We start from the raw sequence: 22,746 nt of genomic DNA on the forward strand, positions 1-22,746 counted from the left end.
CTTTATCCAATACTATCTAAATTCCGGCTTTGACATTCACCAACATCAGGTGAGAAACCTGCCCTTTTCTAATCTTTGTGTCCTTTGAATTGATGTGCAACTCGCTTCTTTTCTCCAATCCTGACTCTCTTCTTCAACTAATACTTAGATACTTTCTCAAGCAAAGCAATCATAGGTAAATAACCTTCAGATTGGATTCCATCCCTAGAAACTCCTTCCTCCCTCCTGTGCCCTGTGAGCAACCGAGGCAAAATCCACTCAGAAAGCCAATCCATGTAAAATCATGTACTCAGTTATAATTTATCACATGGTGTCCATAGAAAGAAACTCAGCATATACTCAATGTAAAGAATGCGGGGAAACCAGGTACTCACATTGTTCATGTACTCAGAAAGCAGGTCCTGGAGGGCCTGGCGGATGGCGTTGCATTCCGCGATGATCCGCTCCCGATGGAAATCCCTGGTGCATGAAGAGTCTGCCAACAGCGCAGCCCCGCTGATGATGGCCTCCAGCCGTTGCTCTAGTGATGGTCTTATCTCCTCCTCGGTGACTGTGAGCGGGTCCAAGACAATTAAATTCTAAAGGCAAAACACATTTGTATGGTTAGAACGTCACAGCATCCTATTTTTAAGAAAAATAAGTATTATTTTGTTTTCAAGTTTAGAATTCAGATGTGATCATAAAGAAAATTGCATTTTTACTGCCTCAACCAGCTTATACATCATTTTGTGTAGCAATTATTATTCAGGTGAGTGGCAAAAATTGTACAATTATGAGCATCAGTTCTAATATCAGACAGACCTGTATTCAAATCTTGCCTTTCCCGCTCACCAACAGTGTGAGCTAACTCAGGTGCCATGTACCCTGAGCCTCACCTTCCTAATCTGTAAAGTATTCACATTGTTTGTCTCATAAAACTGTTGTAAGAACAATATGAATGCTTAATACAGTGCATGGCACTTTATTATTTACAATACTCATTTTTACATAGAACTTCATCGTTTACATAATATTTTCACATATATAATCAAATCCTGACAACACTATAAAGAGGTGGGCAGCAAAGATATTGTTAAATTGATGAAGTGTGCAACTGAGACTGTTTTACTCAAGGTCACCAAGCAAATAATAGTAAAGTTCAGACAAGTATCCAGGTCTAATATCTAATTCAATATTCATTTCATGATGCATTACTATAAGTCATGCACTCTAATTAACTTTAACATATCAAAAAGAATTTTGAATTATAATTATTCATTGAAAAAGTACAACTCCATCTTTCTGTTGATCTTGTATAACTTCTAGCTATTTCCCACTATTGAAAACTGACATGGCATTTTTAAGGTTTCCATTACTAAGTCTCTAAGCAATAGAAATGAAGATGATCTATAGTCTCTGAAGAAAAGATGAAAGGGATGAGTGTCTAAGGGTTCGTTATTAAAATATATCAAGACAGGAAGCTTTTCCAAAGTTTAGGCATAATGTGGCAATTAGAGAAGGAGTAAGTATCAAATAAAAGCTCTCTGAATAATCCTTAACATAAAGTGAAATCTGGAATAATCAACTTTGTGTACATGTGGAAATCTATACACACACACATACACTGACAATCCTTGATCTTCAGAGTATGTAATCCTATAATTAAATTTTACACACACACACACACAGCTCTATGTATATTGTGTACATGTGCGTATAAAATCCTAAATTGATCACTGCACTATATTACATTATGAAAAATATTTTGGGATTAAAAGTAACCAGGATAAAATTTTTAAAAGCTATAACTCCAGCCCAGGCCGGTTTGGCTGAGCAGTTAGTGTCAGTCCGTGGTCCAGAGAGACCTGGGTTCACTTCCCGCTAAGGGCACATACCTCAGTTGCAGTTTGTCCCCAGCCCTGGTTGGGGTTGTGTGGGTGGCAGCCAGTGTCTCTCTCACATCAATGTTTCTCTCTCTTTCTTCCTCCCTCTCTCCCTCCTGCTCTATCTGAAGATAAATGCAAAAATGTCCTCAGGTGAGGATTAAAATAAATAGATAGATGATAGATAGATAGATAGATAGATAGATAGATAGATAGATAGATAGATAAAAGCTATAACTCCAGGAACAAGCTAGAAAGAGAAAATTTATTACAGAAAGAAATCATTTTAAAACAAGTAGAATAAAAGAAAAATTAATACTATGTACTGTTCACACATTACAGAATATAAAATATAAGCTCTCTTTTATATGAAAAAATTTTTAAAAAGAAAATGAATTTTTACAAATGCCAAATTTAATATTTTTGTTATCCAATGCATAATCTTTGTAATGAGATAATAATCCTAACCATGGGCTTGACCATCAGTCAAGGATTCATTTACATTTAAAGCTGCCTCTTTATTTCATTTGTCATTCTTACCATATCTTCCTTTGGCTCACTAATTTAGTACAAACATTCCACTCCAATGTTTCATAACAACAATTAAACCAATTAAAACCTTTTAGAAAATGTCCCTCCGATGTGATACCATCATTAAGAAGAGAGACTGCAAGCAACAGAATTGGTCTTTGATTGCTCAAATGCAATCAGAAGATGTAATAGAACAGTTAACATGTCTCCAGTAGTGTGATGACACAGAAAGTTAATTAAATTTCAAATCTGTTTACCTCTAAGAATTGGAAGAAGAAACTGGTAATTTCAGGATGTAGTATTATGTCAGGAAACAGGATCAATTCATTCTATTTCCTGCCATACAGGGCCATTCCTCACACTCTCCTAGCTTTTGGATTTTCACTTGCTTGACATTTAAGACTTCTCAGATTTTTCAGGCTCCTCTGGACTCAAACTATAGCCTGCTCTGACGTCTGATACCCCCACCTGTGCCTCTTGATTCCTCTCAAGACTATTGTTCTCCTATTCACATTCTATATCAGTTTTCTCTAACTTTGGCATCAAATCAATAAAATGGTGAGTTTTTTAAAAATAACTTGAATGTTCTAATAAATACCACTAGATGTTTGAAACCTACTGAAATTAAGGACTATCTCCTTTAAGATGATGAAATAAGAAATCCATACCTCATACTGCCACAGAAACACTGATTTTCACAATGATTTATGAATGAGAACACATTTATGGAAGCCTGGGAGTATAGTTGAGTGGTTCCAGCACCCCAGTGGAGCAAAATAAATAAATAAAAGAATAGAAGCACTGGCAAGGATAAGAACAGTTTCATTTTACCTATATTACCTTTCTCCCAAGGCAGCACAGCTCAGGGCCACAGAAGACCATGGTGGCCAATAATTTATCCCATGGAAAAAGTGAAAGCTAAGTGAGAACTCAGCCTTGTGGGATGCTGCGCAAGAAGCCCATTTCCATTTCTTTTGACCCAGAACATTGAGAAGATTAAACAAGCTGAATAATTTTGCAATAGCAAAGAGCAGAAAAAAGAGGTGGAAGCTCACAGCATCCAGTGCATGGATCTCAACTGGCAGTAGATCCTAACAACTGTAGTGCACACTCCAACAAGAGCCCCATCCACAAATCCAGTAGGACCTGTAACTGCAGACCCTACAGCTAGATGATGTGCAACCCCAGCACTCCATGTACCACACCCTGCTGTAGCCAGGATCCCATGCTCCCCTGCAGATGATGTATTTGATCTCCCACAAACAACCCACAAATATCAGCATCCAGCTGAGTCTATTAGATTGGAAGAGAGTACACAACATTAAACACTTCAGGGCCCTAGGAAAAGTAAATAAGAGGCTCTCGGCACCCAGCCTGGGTTTGTGGTATCAAGAGAAGGCACACAGTCTAAGATTGCCCTCCTCGGGGAACAAGAGGAATGGAGCAGCTACATTCATAGAAAGAATCTGAGACACTCCAGTATCTCTAGCTGGGCTTACTGAAGCCAGTCAGTAATGACTTGAGGAAGTAACTGCTTCCTCAAATGTAGACAAAAATGCAAGGTTTCAAAGAACATGAATAATCAAGGAAATGTGATATCACCAAAGAATCAAAATAAACTCCAGTAGCTGTTGCCAAAGAAATGGAGATTTACTAATTGCCTTGAAAAGAATTCAAAATAATCATTTTTGAAATGCTCAGTGAGATAAGAGAGCACAGATACACAAATCAACTAAATCAGGAGAACAATACATGTACAAATGAGAAGTTTAACCAAAAGACAAAAACCTAAGAAGAAACCAAACAGAAATGCTGGAGCTGAATAATACAATGACTAAACTGCAAATCCACTAGAGGGGTTCAACAACAGATTAGAGCATTTTGAAGAAAGGACCAATGGACTTAAGGACAGATTATTTGAGTTATCTAGTCAGAGATACAAAATGAAATAAAATTGTATTTTTAAAAAAGCCTACTGGACTTTTGGGATAACATCCAAAAAATACATATATAGTCATATGCTGCACAAAGACACTTCAGTTAATGATGGACCACATATACAATGGTGGTCCCTTAAGAGTAGAATAGAGCAGAAAAATTCTTACTGCTTAGTGACATTGTAACCATTGAAACACTGAAATGCATTACACATAGTTCATGTTGATGCTGGTTACACAGAACACTGTGTAGGCTGAAAACAAGCCAACAGGAAAAGATGGACTTTACCCCTAATGTAGTGAAAGCACCCAATTCAAATTTCAATAGGGCACAGAAAACTGGCTGAAAGGTCGGGAAATGATCTGTGAAAGTAGAATGAGAATATATATCTTTTATCTATAGAATAAAAATATAGGAAAATCAGATCCTACAAAAGAATGTTTACAATTAAATCATAAAACCACTGGCACTCTCATAAGTATTTTAAAATATAAAAGATGGATATGGCCCATGGACTTAGAGTGTGATATTCAACTAAAATAATAATACAGAGAATGACTTAAAATGTATTGAATCTTTTACTGGAGTAGCTGTAGTGTAAATCACCTTGCTGATCACTTTCCTTTTTCATGCAGCCTAACGCCTATTTCCAGGAAACAACAGATAATGTGAGGGTTATTTTAGTCAATGTGAGTTATGGTGAAAGAAATCTCTGTGCCCTTGAGAGACAGAAATAAATGCTAACTTTTTAGAAGATTGAGATCATGGCTCTATATGTATTTGAAAGTGAATAAAGTGAGGTGAATCCATATAAAGTAAATTGGAAAGAATACCGTAACATACCATAGAATAAAAAACTAAAGTTGCAGAATGATTAAGCACACAACAGTACTTCAGATTTTCCCTGAGTATATATAAGTATATAAGACCCTAGGAAAATGTTTAAAGGAAACACACCGATGCCACAGTAACTGTTATCTCTGAAAAGAACCCATATTAGGGTTTTAGTCAGAGTTTTAATTTTTTGATTATAGTCTAATTGCTTATTATTTATGAAACTACCAACTAATTAAAAATTAAAATTCTTAAAATTTCATAAAGAAAATAACAATTATAAATCAAATACTTATTATTCCTTTAGAATCTACATATTATTAGTCAACCAATTATTTTGGATCATAATAGAAAAATAATGCTTCTATTATTTAACACAATAAAATGTGATATAAAGTTTTCATATTAATTAGTTTGAAAGATCTTAAATTTGCCATGTTGGGCTTCATCATTACAAATATGTTTAGTTAACATGTGTCTTTTAAAAAATAAAGACATATCACCTCAAAGTATCAGGGCTCTCTGTTCTAGTGGAGCTTTGAAATCAGAAAACCTTAGTGTGAATCTTGGACCTCCACTCAACATTGAGAAAGTGGTTCAAACTGCACCTTTATTTCATCCCTTGTAGAGTGCAAAAATAAAACCTACACCTATCATATAAAATTTTATTTAATGTAGCTTTATAACACATTTTAACACTTGGCTGCTTATACAGTTTTTACCTTTATATGCACTACTGTCTATTCCTCATGCACAGAGCCACAGCGTATATGAAGGAAGCTACACTTCCTAAAACAGAATACAGTACTCTATATGCTTACCACACAGATGTGTACCAGATAGGCAGCATTCAGCCCACAGACATTTATGAATCATTCAGTATACTTGAGAGTTTGAGTAAGGCTTTGCCCATGCCTGACCAGGACATGTAGGAAGTTATAAAAAATTGTAAACAAGCTGAAGCAGAAAATCAATACTGTCAGAAAAAAGTTTTCTGTATTTTAATAAACATGATGTAATAAATCCTACTCCTCATTCACACACTTTATATTCTATGATGAGATTGATCCGATTTACATTCAAATCACAAAAATTCTTACACCTATTCTCGAAAGTGAAATTGCCTATCAAAAGAGATGTAGCTATGATTATAATCAAGTACCGACATTCTTCACAAACACACATGCTACGCCTCAAGTTAGGACCAGCAAAAATAATAACTGCAGAGCATAAATGAGTTTCTCGAGCAACCATGTTATCAATCTCCAGAGCGAGCTATAAAAATGGAACAAAATATCTCCTTATGATTACCAATAGAAAATGCTACTGAGAGAACTCACAGACTCTCTTTTGTCTACTACATCCCTTGTTTTAATGCATTTCCACTTAATCTAAACAATAGAAGCTTTAGGTATAAAAAATATAAAAGGAAAATGTGAGCAATAAACTATAAATTAGCCAGATGAGCAACACATTATGTATACCACTTTGGTAAATTAGTGTAATTTATACACAAAGTTAACTACATATTCAGCTATATTGTCAAAATGTACATAACTCACATTCTGTCATGTTTTAATTAATATAACAGAAAATATTTTAGAAACACATTCAATATGCTTATAAAATAAGTTCAATATACAGATTCACTTTAAATTTTTTTTCTAAATAATAGAACATTTAAATACCCCAATGAGTATTGTGATAGTGATTTTACCAGAACACCAATAAAAATTTCAATTTAATTATTTCACCTGAGGTAGTAACCTCTTGTCCTGGGCTTTTACCAGAACACCAATAAAAATTTCAATCTAATTATCTCACCTGAGGTAGTAACCTCTTGTCCTGAGCATATTTCTGTCAGAGTTCAGCAATCTGATCTGTACATAGCACCATATCATGAATTGTTTGTCTTTTTTTTTTTTTAATCTGGTTATATTAAAAATAAAGTAAACTTACAAGAATTCTTCTATTTTCAAAAGAGTTGTAACAAACACTTCCAAGAGGATGTTGATTTTTGTTGTAATATTCAATATAATATTGAATGAATATTAGTATATCTTCTTACTAGAATATTGCTGAGGCAATATAGTTTAATGAAGGAGCAAGTTAAGTCTTTGTTATTATCTATTTGAAAATACATTTACATTTTTGCTTCATTTCTGCTCATTGTCTGTTTTTAAATCATGTGTAACCCTGGCCAGTTTGGCTCAGCGGTTAGAGTGTTGGTTTGTAGAAAAGAGAGACCCAGATTCAGTGCCCACTAAGGGCACATACCTCGGTTGCAGTTTGTCCCTGTCCCCAGTTGGGGTCATGTGGGAGGCAGCCAGTCGATGTGTCTCTCTCAGATCGATGTTTCTCTCTCTCTCTCTTCACCCTTCTTTCCCTCCCATTCTATCTGAAGATAAATGCAAAAAAGGCCCTCAGGTGAAGATAAATATATACACACACACACACACACACACACACACATACATACATACACACCAATGGTTTAAAAAAATCCTAAAAATAGCCTGGCCAGTGTGGTTCAGTAGATTGGGCATCACCCCATGGACTGAGAGGTCAATTCATTCCCAGTGAGGACACATGCCCAGTAGGCGGTGTGCAGGAGGCAGCCCAATGTTTCTATCTCTCTGGCCCTTCCCCTCTCTCTAAAAAATCAATAAAAACACATTTTAAAAAAATACTAAATACAATATAAGCAATAATGATTAATTTATTCTTTCTACCATGAATTTAGAGAAAATACAGATGATTTTTATACACAATAACATCACTGGAATATAGCACACACTCCAATATTCATAATTCTCCCAGTAATATCATGCGTGTCCTACCTTCTATGGTCATGAGTTTTCCTGATTACATACCTAATTGAATATAAATCTGTGAAATGTAAACAAACGTTTGAATGGTTCCAACCATTTCCAAGGTTTATGCCAGTGCTTAAGCCTGTGGAGTTCTCCCAGAAAACAACTCATTGGCAAAGGAGAGAAGAAATACCAATGGGACAATTGAAAAAAATAAGTAATCGCATTTGTGCTCTATTTCTACTTGATTCTACCTTCACATCTGTCTATAATTATGTCCTTTGGGAGAAATAGCAGGTTAAGTACAAGCCCTGGATTCATAACGATTATACATAGTAGGGCACAGAACAAAGAGTAGCTAATGAAACACAGTCATGCCTAGTAAATGTAAAACTCTCATGGTTGTGTCTGTCCTAGAATCCCTTGAAAAATGATGACTGAGCACATGATTGCAAGGTGGTAACATTCCTTAATAACAGCATCCTTCAAATGCTCTTGATGTGGTCCCTAACTCTTTCCTTGTGTTTTCTAGAGCACTGCTATTCAAAGATTATAAAGATGATATGCTGAATATTTTGAAGTTGCAGCCAACAAATGTATTCTTGGCAAGAAAGGAATTAAGAATCTGCTTTTTTCCTGGAGTTGAATACATAGTTAAAATAAGTGAACTCAAATGTTTCCAAGTAATTTTCTAGTAAAGTGGGGCTAAAGAAAAAAATTTTGCTCTAGTCATTGCATTTGGAAATCTATATTTAGAATGTATTCTCCTGTAAGTGCCACAAAATAATCACTTTAGGTTCTTTATAAAAACCACAGTCTTGATAAGAAATTGGGGTGACACTTTCTGGGAGAACGTATTTGCCAATGATACATCAGATAAGGGGTTGATATCCAAAATATATAGAGCACTCATACAACTCAACAGAAGACAAATAATCCAATTAAAAGTGGGCAGAAGACCTGAATAGACACTTCTCCAAACAGGACACACAAATGGCCAGGAGACATATGAAAAAATGCACATCTCTAGTCATCAGAGAGATGCAAATTAAAACGACAATGAAGTATCACCTCATACCTGTCAGAATGGCCGCCATCAACAAGTCATCAAACAACAAGTATTGGCGAGGGTGTGGAGAAAAGGGGACTCTAGTACACTGCTGGTGGGAATGCAGACTGGTGCAGCCACTATGGAAAACAGTATGATGTTTCCTCAAAAAATTAAAAATGAAACTGCCATTTGCCCCAGTGATCCCACTTCTCAGAATATATCTTAAAAAGCCTGAAACACCAACCAGAAAGAATATATACATATATATATATACCCCTATGTTCATAGCAGCACTATTTACAATAGCTGAGAATTATAACTTGGGGTTGTTTCCAGATCTGTGTGGAAGGGTAAGAAGCCAGTCTTGGGTGGCTGGGATGCAGATACTGAGTATCAGTGAGAGAAGAAGGAACAGATACCCTGAGAAACAGAATTCTGAAAGGAGAGATGGGAAGGACCATCAAAGACAACATTTACTATTCCACAGTTTAATCCTTCATGCTTCATTTTATATCCCTCTTCTTTTTGTATTCTAGGATATTGCTGGTGCTATTCATAATAGCCTGTAAATGTATGATTGGAAAAGTCAATCTCTGGCTTAATGTTCTTTCCAAATTAAGAATAACGATAGAAAAATAATCAATTAATTATGCACTTACTACTGTTCGGGTATGTTTGCTTTACTAGCTACATAATGACATACTCAAAAAAGTGGTCAGAAAAAAATGTTAAACCAAGATCATTCTTTCAGCTATTCTTTGATCTTTTGGGGATGTTTACCAAGGGCCTTATTTTTTCCCTTGGTGCTTAATCAGCCTGATTTAGATTTTTTTATTTTATTAAGGAACGAGATCATGTAAAATACAAGGAGGAGAGGAGAAAGAGAGTGGAAGGAAATTCAAAAAGGTAAAGAGGAAAGGGAAAGGATGGGAGGGAAGTTAAGGAAGGGACAGGAAAGAAGAGGGGGTAAAGGGAATGCAGAGTAAGAAGAAGTGAAGGAGAAGCAGCAGTTTCATGACGCTCTCGTGTCATGCATATTGTCAATAATGAAACCAAGGTGATCCTGTGTTTGATGACTCAGCAGAAGTTTTAGGTGATAAGGGAATGATTACGAAAGTACTTGACAATTCATCCCTCAAATTCCAGCTTTCATCACTACAGAAGACTTTAAAAGGTGACTGGTTAGTATAGTTTTATGAGCTTCAGGTGTCCCCTTCTGGAGGTTACAGCCATCTCATAGCTTTGGTAAATGGGTGAACAGTATTAAAAATGAAATTAATGCTAAAAGAATGCATCTACACAACCAGACTATTTTCAATTAGATATTGATCTTGTGCAGTGTGATATTCAATTAAAGAACATGAACTATATACTTTAAATTAGTCAATACATAATGAATGCCATGAAGGGAAATTCTATCACTAGACTCCACTTCAGACTTTTCTAATCAGGATGCCATAAAACACTCGTTTGCCATTATGACTGCCAAGCAAAACTGTGGCAAGGACTCTGTCCCTTTTCCCTGCATACAAAGGAAAAAGTAATTAAATATGAAGGCCAAAATTAGAGCCTGAAAAGAGTGCTTCACCCAGAGAGACTAGCAGGTGTACATATCGGGATAGCTAATGGGAGAGAAGTATCAGGTGCCAATGAAAACCAATTCAGGTAAAAATGAACAGGATTGTTTCTCTGTCCTCTGGATGAGAAATTATTGCATTGAAAGGGTTTTCAATTTAACTGAATTGTGGCCATGCCTGCTATTTCCGTATTTGAAGAGCCAGTGGTGTGTGGACAGTTAAAAAGATCCTCAAGAATTATATGAATCAAAAAGAAATAGAAACTCTTTCTACTGATGAAAAGAAGTAGAGGATCTACCACCTCAATTTAAAGGCACTTTTAAAGTAAGAGAAGTATTTTGATGCTTCCCCCTAAAAAGCACAAAATTCCCACAGAGGCGGGTCCTCAGCTAGCACAGCACCTGCATCAGCACCGAGTGTGATCCTCTGAACACAAGTGGTTTCAAGGAGGCCCGTTGGTAGCCTGTTGGCTGGTTGCTAGCGGTAAGGTGATCCCACCTCCAAATCCATTCACAATGAGGACCAGTCAATGGGGGTCTGCAGCCTGTCAAAATCCTCACGCCTTTCACAGCTCAAGCCACTCCTGCGTTTCATGATTCCAAAGATGCTCACAGGTCATGGCCCAGGTAAATAATGCTCAGCCGATTGCCCTCTCCTTATTACTCTGCCCAAGCATAAAAGAGCATCATGCATACATTTTTCATTCACCTTTCCAGTGACAACTGTAAGATTAACATCATACACATTACACCTAATTATAAATATTTTAAGCCCCATATTTAAATTAGGAATATACAGATTTAGAAACTCTTTAATATCAGAAAATGTCAAATAAAATAATCTATTCTTACCACCTTCGGTATAATATGTCTCAGTATGATGTGTCTCACCTATTTTTCATCAAGAGGTCAACTGACCTCAACTGATGATTTCTTGGTCTCTGGGGCCACACCCCCCATGACTTTTTCTATTTATTACACTGCCTCTGGCCTTCCTCCCTCTTTGTAAGGCTGACCTCATATACTAGCCCAAAAGTTGCATGATTAAGGTAGAAATGTGAGAAGAAAAATATGGTCAGATTCATTCTAGGCATTGAAGAAGCCACTGTGCCTATTAGAGGCAGCATGGTTTCCATGTGAAACAAATAAGATTAATCTACCTCCCACAAAGCAACTACCCCTCTTCAAAACTCACAGCTAATGGCAGGCAGCGTAACAAATATCACCTCCCGCAGCTGCACGACAGATCCATGCATCTGTGCTGTGTTCGTTTGCTCAGGCTGCTTTTCCATCTGCAGGACATGGCATATGTCATTTGATTGGCTTACTGTAGGCTTGGAGAAGAGTCAGAGAGAGTGTTGGCAGCCACTTCATGTCTATTCATTGCTTTTCATGTTTTCCCTTTGCTCTGGGGCTTCTGGTCTTTGCTCTTTCAGATCATGTCTGCTCTATTATTCATTTAACTGCAAATGGCCATTTATGGCTAACAAAGCTGGGATTTTGTGAACATATAATTTGCACTTAGTCCAAACTACTTAGATGTCAGTAATCCACCTAAATTAGCAGTTTTCACTTTAATTGCAATTCTATCTTTGGTTTTACATGTTGAAAGTGAGCTGAGATTAGGTGATGGGAACTAAGAAGAGTGTAAGACGATCTGAAGGTAGCCTCAGGATTTAGGCAGGACCAGCTACATGATGTGAGGTCCCAGCGCAAGATGGAAATGTCAAGCGCCTTGTTTAAATTGCATTCAGAATTTCAAGACAGCTACTTCAGGTAATGAAACCAAACACCAGACCCTTCTAACCATGGGCTCTAGGCACAGGTTGTGTGCCCATGAACACACCCCCAGATCTGTAGATGGAAACATGAAACACTTGTGCCATTTCTTTTAACCACTGAGCCTACATATTATTAAAAACTCATACATTGGCAATATTTTCTTAACAATCAATACTATCTTCAACATGAAGTTTCTGTTCAGGATTTTAAAACAATTTTTTTTTCTTAACTATTCTTAGAAAACAAGTTTTGAAATTCTACTTATAGCATAAAATTTAATAAGGTTTCAAAATATAATTGCCTGCCATCTCTCTGGCTTTTCCAAATCTACTGTAAATACTAAAATGAAAAACATAAACCTTGTAAACTATAGATCCATGGCTGGATTTGGGCAACCCTAAATCTCAAGCTTGGCAGTGAACACCAGCCACTAACAAAAGCTATAGGTGCCAAACTCGAGGAATAGGGTGGCCGCCAAACAAGGTTCTCCATAAAAGAGCAGGAATCAACATTCTCAGGAACAAAGCATGGTGCTAACCAAATCTGATCAAACTGTGGTTTAAAAACAAAGAATTCTAAGATGTTTCTCCCTCCATACTGTGACAAGAGCAAAAACCAATTCCTCTCAATTAAAGCTGGAATTCACGTAACTAAACACTAATAAAATATTTTACTAAATTTTTAAATGTAAGATATAGATTAAGAACCCTCACAGGATACGTCACTTTTCTTGATTTCAGCTTATTCTCAGGACGCCTCTCAGTTTAGCACCAATCTACATTTAACACGGTGCTCTGTCCAACAGATTGACTGTGCTGGATACAAAGTTTGTTATATAAGACAGAAGCAATGTGGCCATAATTGACAACTTTACATGGTAAATATAACCCTCCAAAGTCTCTGTGACAATCCAATTACTAATCCTATCTACCACGGTAAGAGGGAACCACAGACAACTCTACTTAAATAAAGCTAGCAGCCAGAGAAACTTCTGGACTTAGAATGTTAACTAATATTCTTTGAGGAACAGTTATAGAAATAGTAAATTGCTTATTTCACTTCACATACCACATACACTTATGTTCAAATGATTTCCCCTCATAAAACTCCAAATATATACCTAAATGCTCAGAGGCTTATAATAATTCCTTTTTGGCTGTCTCCTTTGCTTCATATCATAATTTCCTTCTCACAAGTCAGTTCATTTTCCTTTGGAGGGTCTGATGCTACCACTCTTCCAAGCACAGGTTCTTTTGATGTATAAGCCATGTGAACCACCTCCCCTTCCTCACCCTTCACAGTACTGCACCTGTCAATTCTTCCCTTCTCATTCCAACTACCTGAGTTTTAGTTCTTATTACCTCTTCCTGGAAATATTACAGAAATCTTTTTATTCTTGTCTCCATCCATCTAAACCTGCAAAATAATCTGCACGTCCTGACTGATTGATCTTCCCACAACATCTATTTGACTGTCTGCCTTCCCTACCCGAATATTTCTCCCTTAATAAAGTTCAAATTTCTGAGCTTGACATACAGTGTAGTTCCTCCTAATTTGGTTTTCAAGCCAGAATGTCTACCATTCTCCTGCCACAGACAGAGCAGTACAGTGTTTTGGACCATCAGCTGGGAATTCCCATTTCATTACTGCAGAGAAGGAAGGCTATTAGCCCTCTCTTTAAAAGAGGAAAATGTGAACTTGGGAATGGCTTTCCCTAACAAGGAAACAATTTTATTAAAAGGAAATTTTAAAGCAAATCTCTAATATTTAAAAGTACTTTCCCTCCCTAGGTAAGTACTACAAAATGTCTTAAATGCAACAAATAAGAAAGCTGAATTTATTTAGTTTTGTTTAGTGAACTAAACAAAGTGCACTGATTTAGTGATTAATCAAACTGACATGACAGTCCCAAGTATGACTAATTTCAGTTCTGTCTGCTATTCATCCTTAATGGTGTGTTCCTGAGTGGCGTTTTCCTGCTGGTCCATGTGAAAAGATAAGGATTTACTGGTAAATCACCTTATTAAAAAGTCTCCATATACCCACCCAAATGCAAATCTTTATGTTTATTCAGGATTCCAAGTTTATAAAACCTCTTTTGGATAACTGAAAAATCATTCAATGTCCTATCACAATTCCTCCCATACTTCAAGACTCACCTCAGTTCCTTTTCCATAAAGCTTTCCCTCATTGCTTCTAGGTAGATTATATGAGCCTTGAGAATAGAGCCCAAAATGTTTCTTATTCAACACACATTTATAGAACAGGTACTATGCTACAAATTCATATCCTCAGTATATACAGACACACTCTCTGGAATAATATACAAAGAATACATTAAAAATACTTGTTTCTGGGGAATACAAAATCAATATAAATCTTTAAAAAGCAAAAAATTATCTAGGGCAAAAAGGGAAAGAGATTGCTCCCATCCTTTTCTTTCATCATTTATTTTAGAAAACCTGGTATTGCTATTTTTTTCTCTGTCCCTTTGAAATGTGTGTAAATCTTTTTAGAAGTCAAAGGAGCTTCTAGCCAGCTTTTCTTTCTTTTTTTTTTTTTATCCTCACCTGAGGACATTTTTCCATTTTTTTTGTTGTTGTTGTTCAGATAGAGTGGGAGGGAGAGAGAGGAAGAGAGAGAGAGAAACATCGATGTGAAAGGGACACATCGAGTGGCTGCCACCCACACGACCGACCAACCAGGGACAAACTGCAACCAAGGTACGTGCCCTTAGCGGGAACCGAACCCGGGTCTCTCTGGATTGCAGGCCAACGCTCTAACTGCTGAGCCAAACCAGCCAGGGCTAGCCAGCTTTTCAACCCAGGAATGCCTTTCTCAAAGACCTGAAAGCCATCTCTTTGAAACATAATCATCCAAGAGGATAATGCCCTATCTCCCAGTTTCCATGAATATGGTATGAAAATATCTGTAATTGCTACTGGTAACAAAATCTGAGGTACCATGGTTTGTTACCTATATTAATAACTGAATGAACTGCTAAATTTCAGATTCAATTTTGAAATAAAGATCTAATATTTTCCTACCAAAGTCCACAGACATCTGGATTCTATATATGGATCCCCATGAACTTCAGACTAAGAAGTCCCATGGGAGTTATAACTTCAGAACCCAGAGTGGCCCCTAGATGAGCTAGGCAATGTCCACCACAAATGACAAGAAGCTCCTGCTCCAGGAGGACAAACCACTTTCTGAGTCTAAAGGAGTACCTACATCTCTTTACTCTCCTTCCTCCAGTATTAACATCTTGACCTAGCACTCCTATAATTAGGACCTACAATGACTACAAAAACATTACATGAATACTATAAAATACACTGTAGCTACTAATACTGTACAGTCTAGAAGAATGGTTCTCAACATTTAGTGTGCATAAAGATCACCTGGGAAATGTGTTACTTGAAAAAGAGTCATGACTACCTGATTAGAGTCTATCTAAGTGGGGAACTTACTAGCATCTAAAGTGATTCTTATTCAACTGGCTAATCACGGAACATTTGAGATAGTATCAACAAAATGAAAGAGAGACTTCAAGTTCAACAAACAGAAGAACTAAACTCTTAAGAAAATATAATTAGTATAATTAACATCCTCAAAGGGATTTAAACGTATATTTATAAAAAGAATCGCCAGTTAAACCATGGTGTTCTTGGAAATTAAAAATGCTATTGCAAATATAAAAACTACATAATTGAAGACTTGAAGAGCAGAATAAACAAACCTAGCAACAAAATCAGTGACAAGGAAACAAAGACAAAGGATTCTTCCAGAATGGAAAATGTCAAGAATATGCAAAGTATGAGAAAAGAATTAAAAACCAGGAGACCCATTCAGGTAGACCAACATCCATTTTCATAGGAGTTTCAGAAGCGGGGGGGAAAAAACAATAGAGGAAAAAATATGTCTCTGCCTAAAAATGGGTGTGGAAAATATACACCAAATGCTCAATGGCAGTTATCTATGTCAGTAAGGATGGAATTGAGGTGGAGTAAAAAGGAACATACTATTTCTTTTACCTATTATTATAAGGGTATAATTATTTTACAAGAATAAATTCATGTATTCCTTATTAAATGATTAATTTAATCATAAATGAATAGAAGTAACACTAAAGCTACACCAGGAAAAGAAAGCCAGGATATCAATATTAATACCAGACAAAATAGAATTCAGAGCAGACAATGTTAAACAGGATAAATGGAAACATTTTTAAAATTTATTTCGACGCTGTTAAGATGCCCCTCCATCCCCACCTTAATGAAAATTTTATAATGTTAAAAGTACAGTCCATCAGAAAGTCATGACAATCAAGAACATTTCTAAACCTAATGATGTGTTTCTAAATGTATGTAACAAAATACCACTAGAGATACAAGGAGAAAATGGAATTCTGCTGTAATACAGGAAACATCAAGTCCTCTCTTTCAAACAAGTGAGGTAGAAAACAGTAAGAATGTAGATAGCTTATTAATTAAAATTAAGAAGCTCAAGATAATAGATTTTTTACAACTGCCTATTAAAGAATGAAAGTTTTTCAAAGATATATACACAACTTTCAAAAACATGAAATAAGCCACAAAGAAAATCTCTACAAATTAAAAATTTTCCAACAAAATTCTAAACTAAAACCTACATTTTCTGACCACAAGTCAGTAAAGCTAGGTATTCATTTAAAAAGATAATGAAAACAATTTTTAAAATTTTAAGACACCCTTCTAAGACTCAAGGGCAAAAAGGAAAAATTGAAATTAATGCCAATTTGGTAAAAAAAAAATAAGAAAGTAAAAGTACTGCCTCTCAAATTTAAGGTGTCCAGAGGGAAAATGACAACATAAGTGAATTTATTTTAAAACAAGTAAAATAAAATGATAAGGAAGGAAAAATGGCGGCGAAGTGAATGGAGCGACACAGACCATCTCCCAAGACCAACTGGATTTACAACGAAAATAAAGGCAAATCGTCAGGAAAGGGCAGCCAAAAGACATCTTGGAGGACCACTTAACCAGAAACACCTACTCAATCCTGGTAGGCTTGCGAGGACGCGAGAGGGGGCCAGGAGCCCACAGTCCACAGCAGCCTGGGCAGGGGCCAGGGAACTCAGCGGGAAGTTACTCCTACCGCCTCCCTTGCCACCCTGCATGGGCCCTGGGAACACTGTAGCCTGCTAAGCTCTCAGCTGGAGCCGCACAGACTCTCGGACACCAGGGGACTCAGCGGGATTCTGCTACCAAGGCTGAGTCCTACGAACTCTGCGTGCTAAGCCCTCGGAGGGCGCCGCGCAAACTCGCATGGACCAGGGGACTGTGCTAGACGCTACTGCCACCTCTGCAGTGTCCCGCTACCGCGGCTCAGTCCTGGGGCTTCTGCTGAGTGCAACACCCTCAGCTGGTGCCACAGCCGCAGCCGCCCTTGGCTGGAAGCAGCGCCCTGGGGTTAAAAGTCCCAGGTGGCTCCAAGACGCAGAGTCCAGACAGAGGCTAAATTGGCAGCAGCCACTCACCTTGGGCTCCGGCGGAGGGAAGGCAGACTGGACTGGAACTGTGTGGGGACACTCGGGTTTTGGAGGGTGCTAAGAGCTTACACTGAGTGCAGCCACGCAGGACAGTGGTCATTTTACTTTTTCTCAGGGCCCAGGGGAGAGGCGATGGCCCCTCCCTCAGAGATTCAACCCCACCTGGTGGCCATTGAAATGCTAATTGAGGCCCATTAACAATGAACACCTGCCTCACTCTCAGGAAATCCTCATACACTGAGCACCTGAGGGAGTTTTCCAGGCAACTAAGAAACCAAGGGTCTGCAGGTGACCTCTACTAATAGCCTCCAGGCAAAAAAAAAAAAAAAAGCTAGAGGATAACTACCATTCACTGGGCGTGCAACACTAACCAGAAAAGCTAAGACTTGACGGTGGAGTTTAAAGTGGGTCCTCCCTGGTGCATCCAAACCCAGGAGAGGGAGCCACAAACAGCAGAACACCAACACCCACAGGGAAAATTTGGCAGACTCCAAAGCCCACTATAATAACCAAAATGGTGAGAAACAGAAACAAAAGCCAAATGAAAGAACAAGAGACCTCTACAGAAGATGAAATAAATGAGGTGCAGTTAAGCAAGTTAACAGAACTAGAATTTAGAGCCATGATGTTGCGGAAGCTCAACAGCATGTGTAAGGATATGAGCAACATGAGTAAAGACATAGAAATGTTGAAAATAAACCAGCTGGAAATGAAAAACCAACAGGAAGAAATGAAGAATGACATATCAGAAATGAAAAACACACTGGAAGGTCTAAAAAACAGAGTAGAGGAAGCTGAGGACCGGATCACTGAATTAGAAGACACACTAGAAGAAATCAACCAATCAGAAAACCAAAAGGAAAAAACAATTAAAAAACAGGAAGAGAGCTTAAAAGAACTGTGGGACAACTGGAAACGGAATAATATTCGCATCATAGGAGTCCCTGAAGAAGAAGAATGTAAGCGAGGGCTAGAGAATATATTCAAAGAAATAGTGACAGAAAACTACCCTAATTTGGTGAAGGAAGAAGGCATTCAAGTTCAAGAAGCTCAGAGAGCCCCAAGTAAGGAGAACCCAAACAGGCCTACACCAAAACACATAGTAATCAAACTGCCCAAAATTAAAGACAAAGAGAGAATCCTAAAAGCAGCAACAGATAAGCAACAGGTTACCTACAAAGGAAACCCCATAAGGCTCTCAGCTGACTTCTCACAAGAAACACTACATTCTAGAAGGGAATGGCATGAAGTAATCAAGGTCATGAAAAACAAGGATCTCAATCCAGGACTACTCTACCCAGCAAGGCTATCATTCAAAATAGAAGGTCAAATAAAGAGCTTTTCAGACAAAAAAAGGCTAAGGGAATACATTAGCACCAAACCAGCACTGCAAGAAATGTTAAAAGGACTGCTGTAATTACCAGGAGAAATGGGAAGGAAAATAGAACCACACTAAACAAAAATGGCAATAAATAAGTACATATCAATAACCACCTTAAATGTAAATGGACTGAATGCTCCCATAAAAAGACACAGAGTAGCTGATTGGATAAGAAAGCATGACTCATCTATATGTTGTTTACAAGAGACTCACCTCACAACAAAAGACTCACATAGATTGAAAGTGAAGGGATGGAAAAAAATCTTTCAAGCAAATGGGAAAGAAAATAAAGCTGGGGTAGCAATACTTATATCTGATAAAATAGACTTCAGATTGAAGGCCATAACTAGAGACAAAGAAGGCCACTACATAATATTGAAAGGATCTATCCAACAGGAAGATATAATCTTGATAAACATATATGCACCCAATATAGGAGCACCAAAATATATTTAAAAAACTATTGGAGGACTTCAAAGGAGAAATCGATAGCAATACAATCATAGCAGGGGACTTCAACACCCCGCTCACATCACTGGATAGATCCTCTAGACAAAAAATTAGCAAGGAAACAGAGACTCTAAATGAAGCACTAGACCAAATGGATTTAATAGATATCTACAGAGAACTACACCCCAAAACTACAGAATTCACATTCCTCTCAAGTGCACATGGAACATTCTCAAAGATAGACCACATGTTAGGGCACAAACTAAGTCTCTACAAGTTCAAGAAGATTGAAATTATATCAAGCATCTTCTCAGACCACAATGGTATGAAACTAGAAATCAATTGCAAGAAGAACATACAAAGACATTTGAACACATAGAAGCTAAATAGAATGTTATTAAACAATGAATGGGTCACCGAGGAGATCAAGGAAGAAATCAAAAACTTCCTGGAAACCAATGAAAATGAAGACACAACAACACAAAATCTATGGGATGCAGCGAAAGCAGTTCTGAGAGGGAAGTTCAGAGCACTACAGGCCTACCTCAAAAAAGAAGAAAAATCTCTAATAGACTACCTAACCTCACAGCTTAAAGAACTAGAGAGTAAACAAAAAGAAAACCCCAGAGCAAGTAGAAGGAAGGAAATAGTAAGGATCAGAGCAGAAATAAATGACATAGAGACCAAAAAACCAATTCAGAGGATCAATAAAACAAAGAGCTGGTTTTTCGAAAAGATAAACAAGATTGATGGACCCTTAGCTAGACTCACCAAGAAACAAAGAGAGAGAACCCAAATACATAAAATCAGAAATGAAAGAGGAGAGATAACTGACACCACAGAAATACAAAAGATCGTTAACAACTACTATGAACAATTATATGGCAACAAATTCGACAATCTAAGCAAAATGGACAAATTTCTAGAAACACAGTCTCCCAAAACTGGATCAGGAAGAGATTGAAAACTTGAACAGAACAATTACAACAGAAGAAATTGAAGATGTAATCAAGACTCTTCCAGCAAACAAAAGCCCAGGCCTGGATGGCTTCACGGGGGAGTTTTACCGAACATTCAAAGAAGAACTAATACCCATTCTCCTCAAACTATTTCAAAATATTCAAGAATAAGGAAGACTTCCAAACTCGTTTTATGAAGCCAGCATAATTCAAATTCCAAAACCAGAAAAAGACACAACAAAGAAAGAAAACTACAGGCCAATATCCCTGATGAACATAGATGCCAAAATCCTGAACAAAATACTAGCAAATCGAATACAGCAATACACCAAAAAAATTATCCACCATGACCAAGTGGGATTCATCCCAGAGATGCAAGGCTGGTACAATATTCGCAAATCCATAAATGTGATACACCACATAAATAAAATGAAGAATAAAAACCACATGATCATATCAATAGATGCTGAAAAAGCCTTCGACAAAATCCAGCATCCATTTCTGATAAAAACACTCAGCAGTGTGGGAATAGAGGGATCATATCCAGACATAATGAAGGCCATACATGAAAGCCCTACAGCCAACATCATTCTCAATGGGCAAAAACTAAAAGCATTTCCTTTAAGAACAGGAACAAGGCAAGGATGCCCACTTTCGCCACTCCTATTTAACATAGTACTGGAAGTCTTAGCCACAGCAATCAGACAGGAAGAAAAAATAAAAGGGATCAAAATTGGAAAGGAGGAAGTGAAATTGTCATTATTTGCAGATGACATGATACTGTACATAGAAAACCCCAAAGACTCCACCAAAAGCTTACTAGACTTAATAAATGAATTTGGCAAAGTAGCAGGATACAAAATTAACGTCAAGAAATCCATGGCATTCTTATACACCAATGATGAACTCACAGAAAGAGAAACTAAGCAAACAATCCCATTTACCATTGCGGCAAAAAAATTAAGATACCTAGGAATAAACTTAACCAAAGAAATAAAGGACCTATTCGCAGAAAACTACAGGTCTTTGAAAAAAGAAATAGAGCAAGATGTAAAAAAGTGGAAGAACATACCCTGTTCATGGATTGGGAGAATTAACATCATTAAAATGTCCATATTACCCAAAGCAATCTATAGATTCAACGCAATCCCCATCAAAATACCAACAGCATACTTCAAAGAATTAGAACAACTACTTCAAAAGTTCATATGGAACCAAAAAAGGCCTTGAATAGCCACAGCAATCTTGAAAAGGAAGAACAAAGTTGGAGGGATCACAATACCAGATTTCAGGTTATACTACAAAGCCACCATAATCAAAACAGCCTGGTACTTGCACAAGAACAGGTATATAAACCAGTGGAACAGAATAGAGAACCCAGAAATGGACCCAAGGCAATATGCTCAATTAATATTTGACAAAGGTGGCAAAAGCATACAGTGGAGTAAGGACAGCTTCTTTATTAAATGGTGCTGGGAAAATTGGACAGCTACTTGTAGAAAAATGAAACTGGACCATCAACTTACACCTTACACGAGAATAAACTCAAAATGGATAAAAGACTTAAATGTAACTCATGAATCCATAAAAATCCTAGAGGAAACTGTGGGCAACAAAATCTCAGACATCATACGCAGCAGAATTTTTACTGACACATCACCTAAGGCAATAGAAACAAAAGAGAAAATGAACACATGGGACTACATCAAACTCAAAAGTTTCTGCACAGCGAAAGATACAATCATCAAAACGGAAAGGCTACCCACTGTATGGGAGAGCATAATTGCCAATGATATATCAGATAAAGGGTTAATTTCCAATACATATAGAGTGCTCATACAACTCCACAAAAGGAAGACAAAGAATCCAATTAAAAAAATGGGCAGAGGAACTAAATAGACACCTCTCCAAACAGGACATACAAATGGCTAAGAAACATATGAAGAAATGCTCATCATCACTAATCATCAGAGAGATGCAAATCAAAACAATGAGGTATCACCTCACACCTGTCAGAATGGCCGCCATCAACAAAT

At 37.2% G+C, this 22,746-nt stretch overlaps 1 protein-coding gene across 1 annotated transcript in view; it reads right to left on the minus strand.

Annotated features, from left to right (window-relative positions):
• Positions 1 to 22,746, minus strand: part of CTNNA3 (catenin alpha 3) — a 1,555,380-nt gene that overhangs the window by 1,191,546 nt on the left and 341,088 nt on the right. Inside the window, exon 7 of the mRNA XM_036264901.1 lies at positions 375 to 578. Coding sequence (XP_036120794.1) covers positions 375 to 578 — 204 coding nt within the window. The remainder of the gene's footprint in view (positions 1 to 374; positions 579 to 22,746) is intronic.

The sequence above is a fragment of the Molossus molossus genome, unplaced genomic scaffold, assembly GCF_014108415.1.
Source record: "Molossus molossus isolate mMolMol1 unplaced genomic scaffold, mMolMol1.p scaffold_m16_p_17, whole genome shotgun sequence".
In the NCBI taxonomy this organism is placed as follows: domain Eukaryota; kingdom Metazoa; phylum Chordata; class Mammalia; order Chiroptera; family Molossidae; genus Molossus; species Molossus molossus.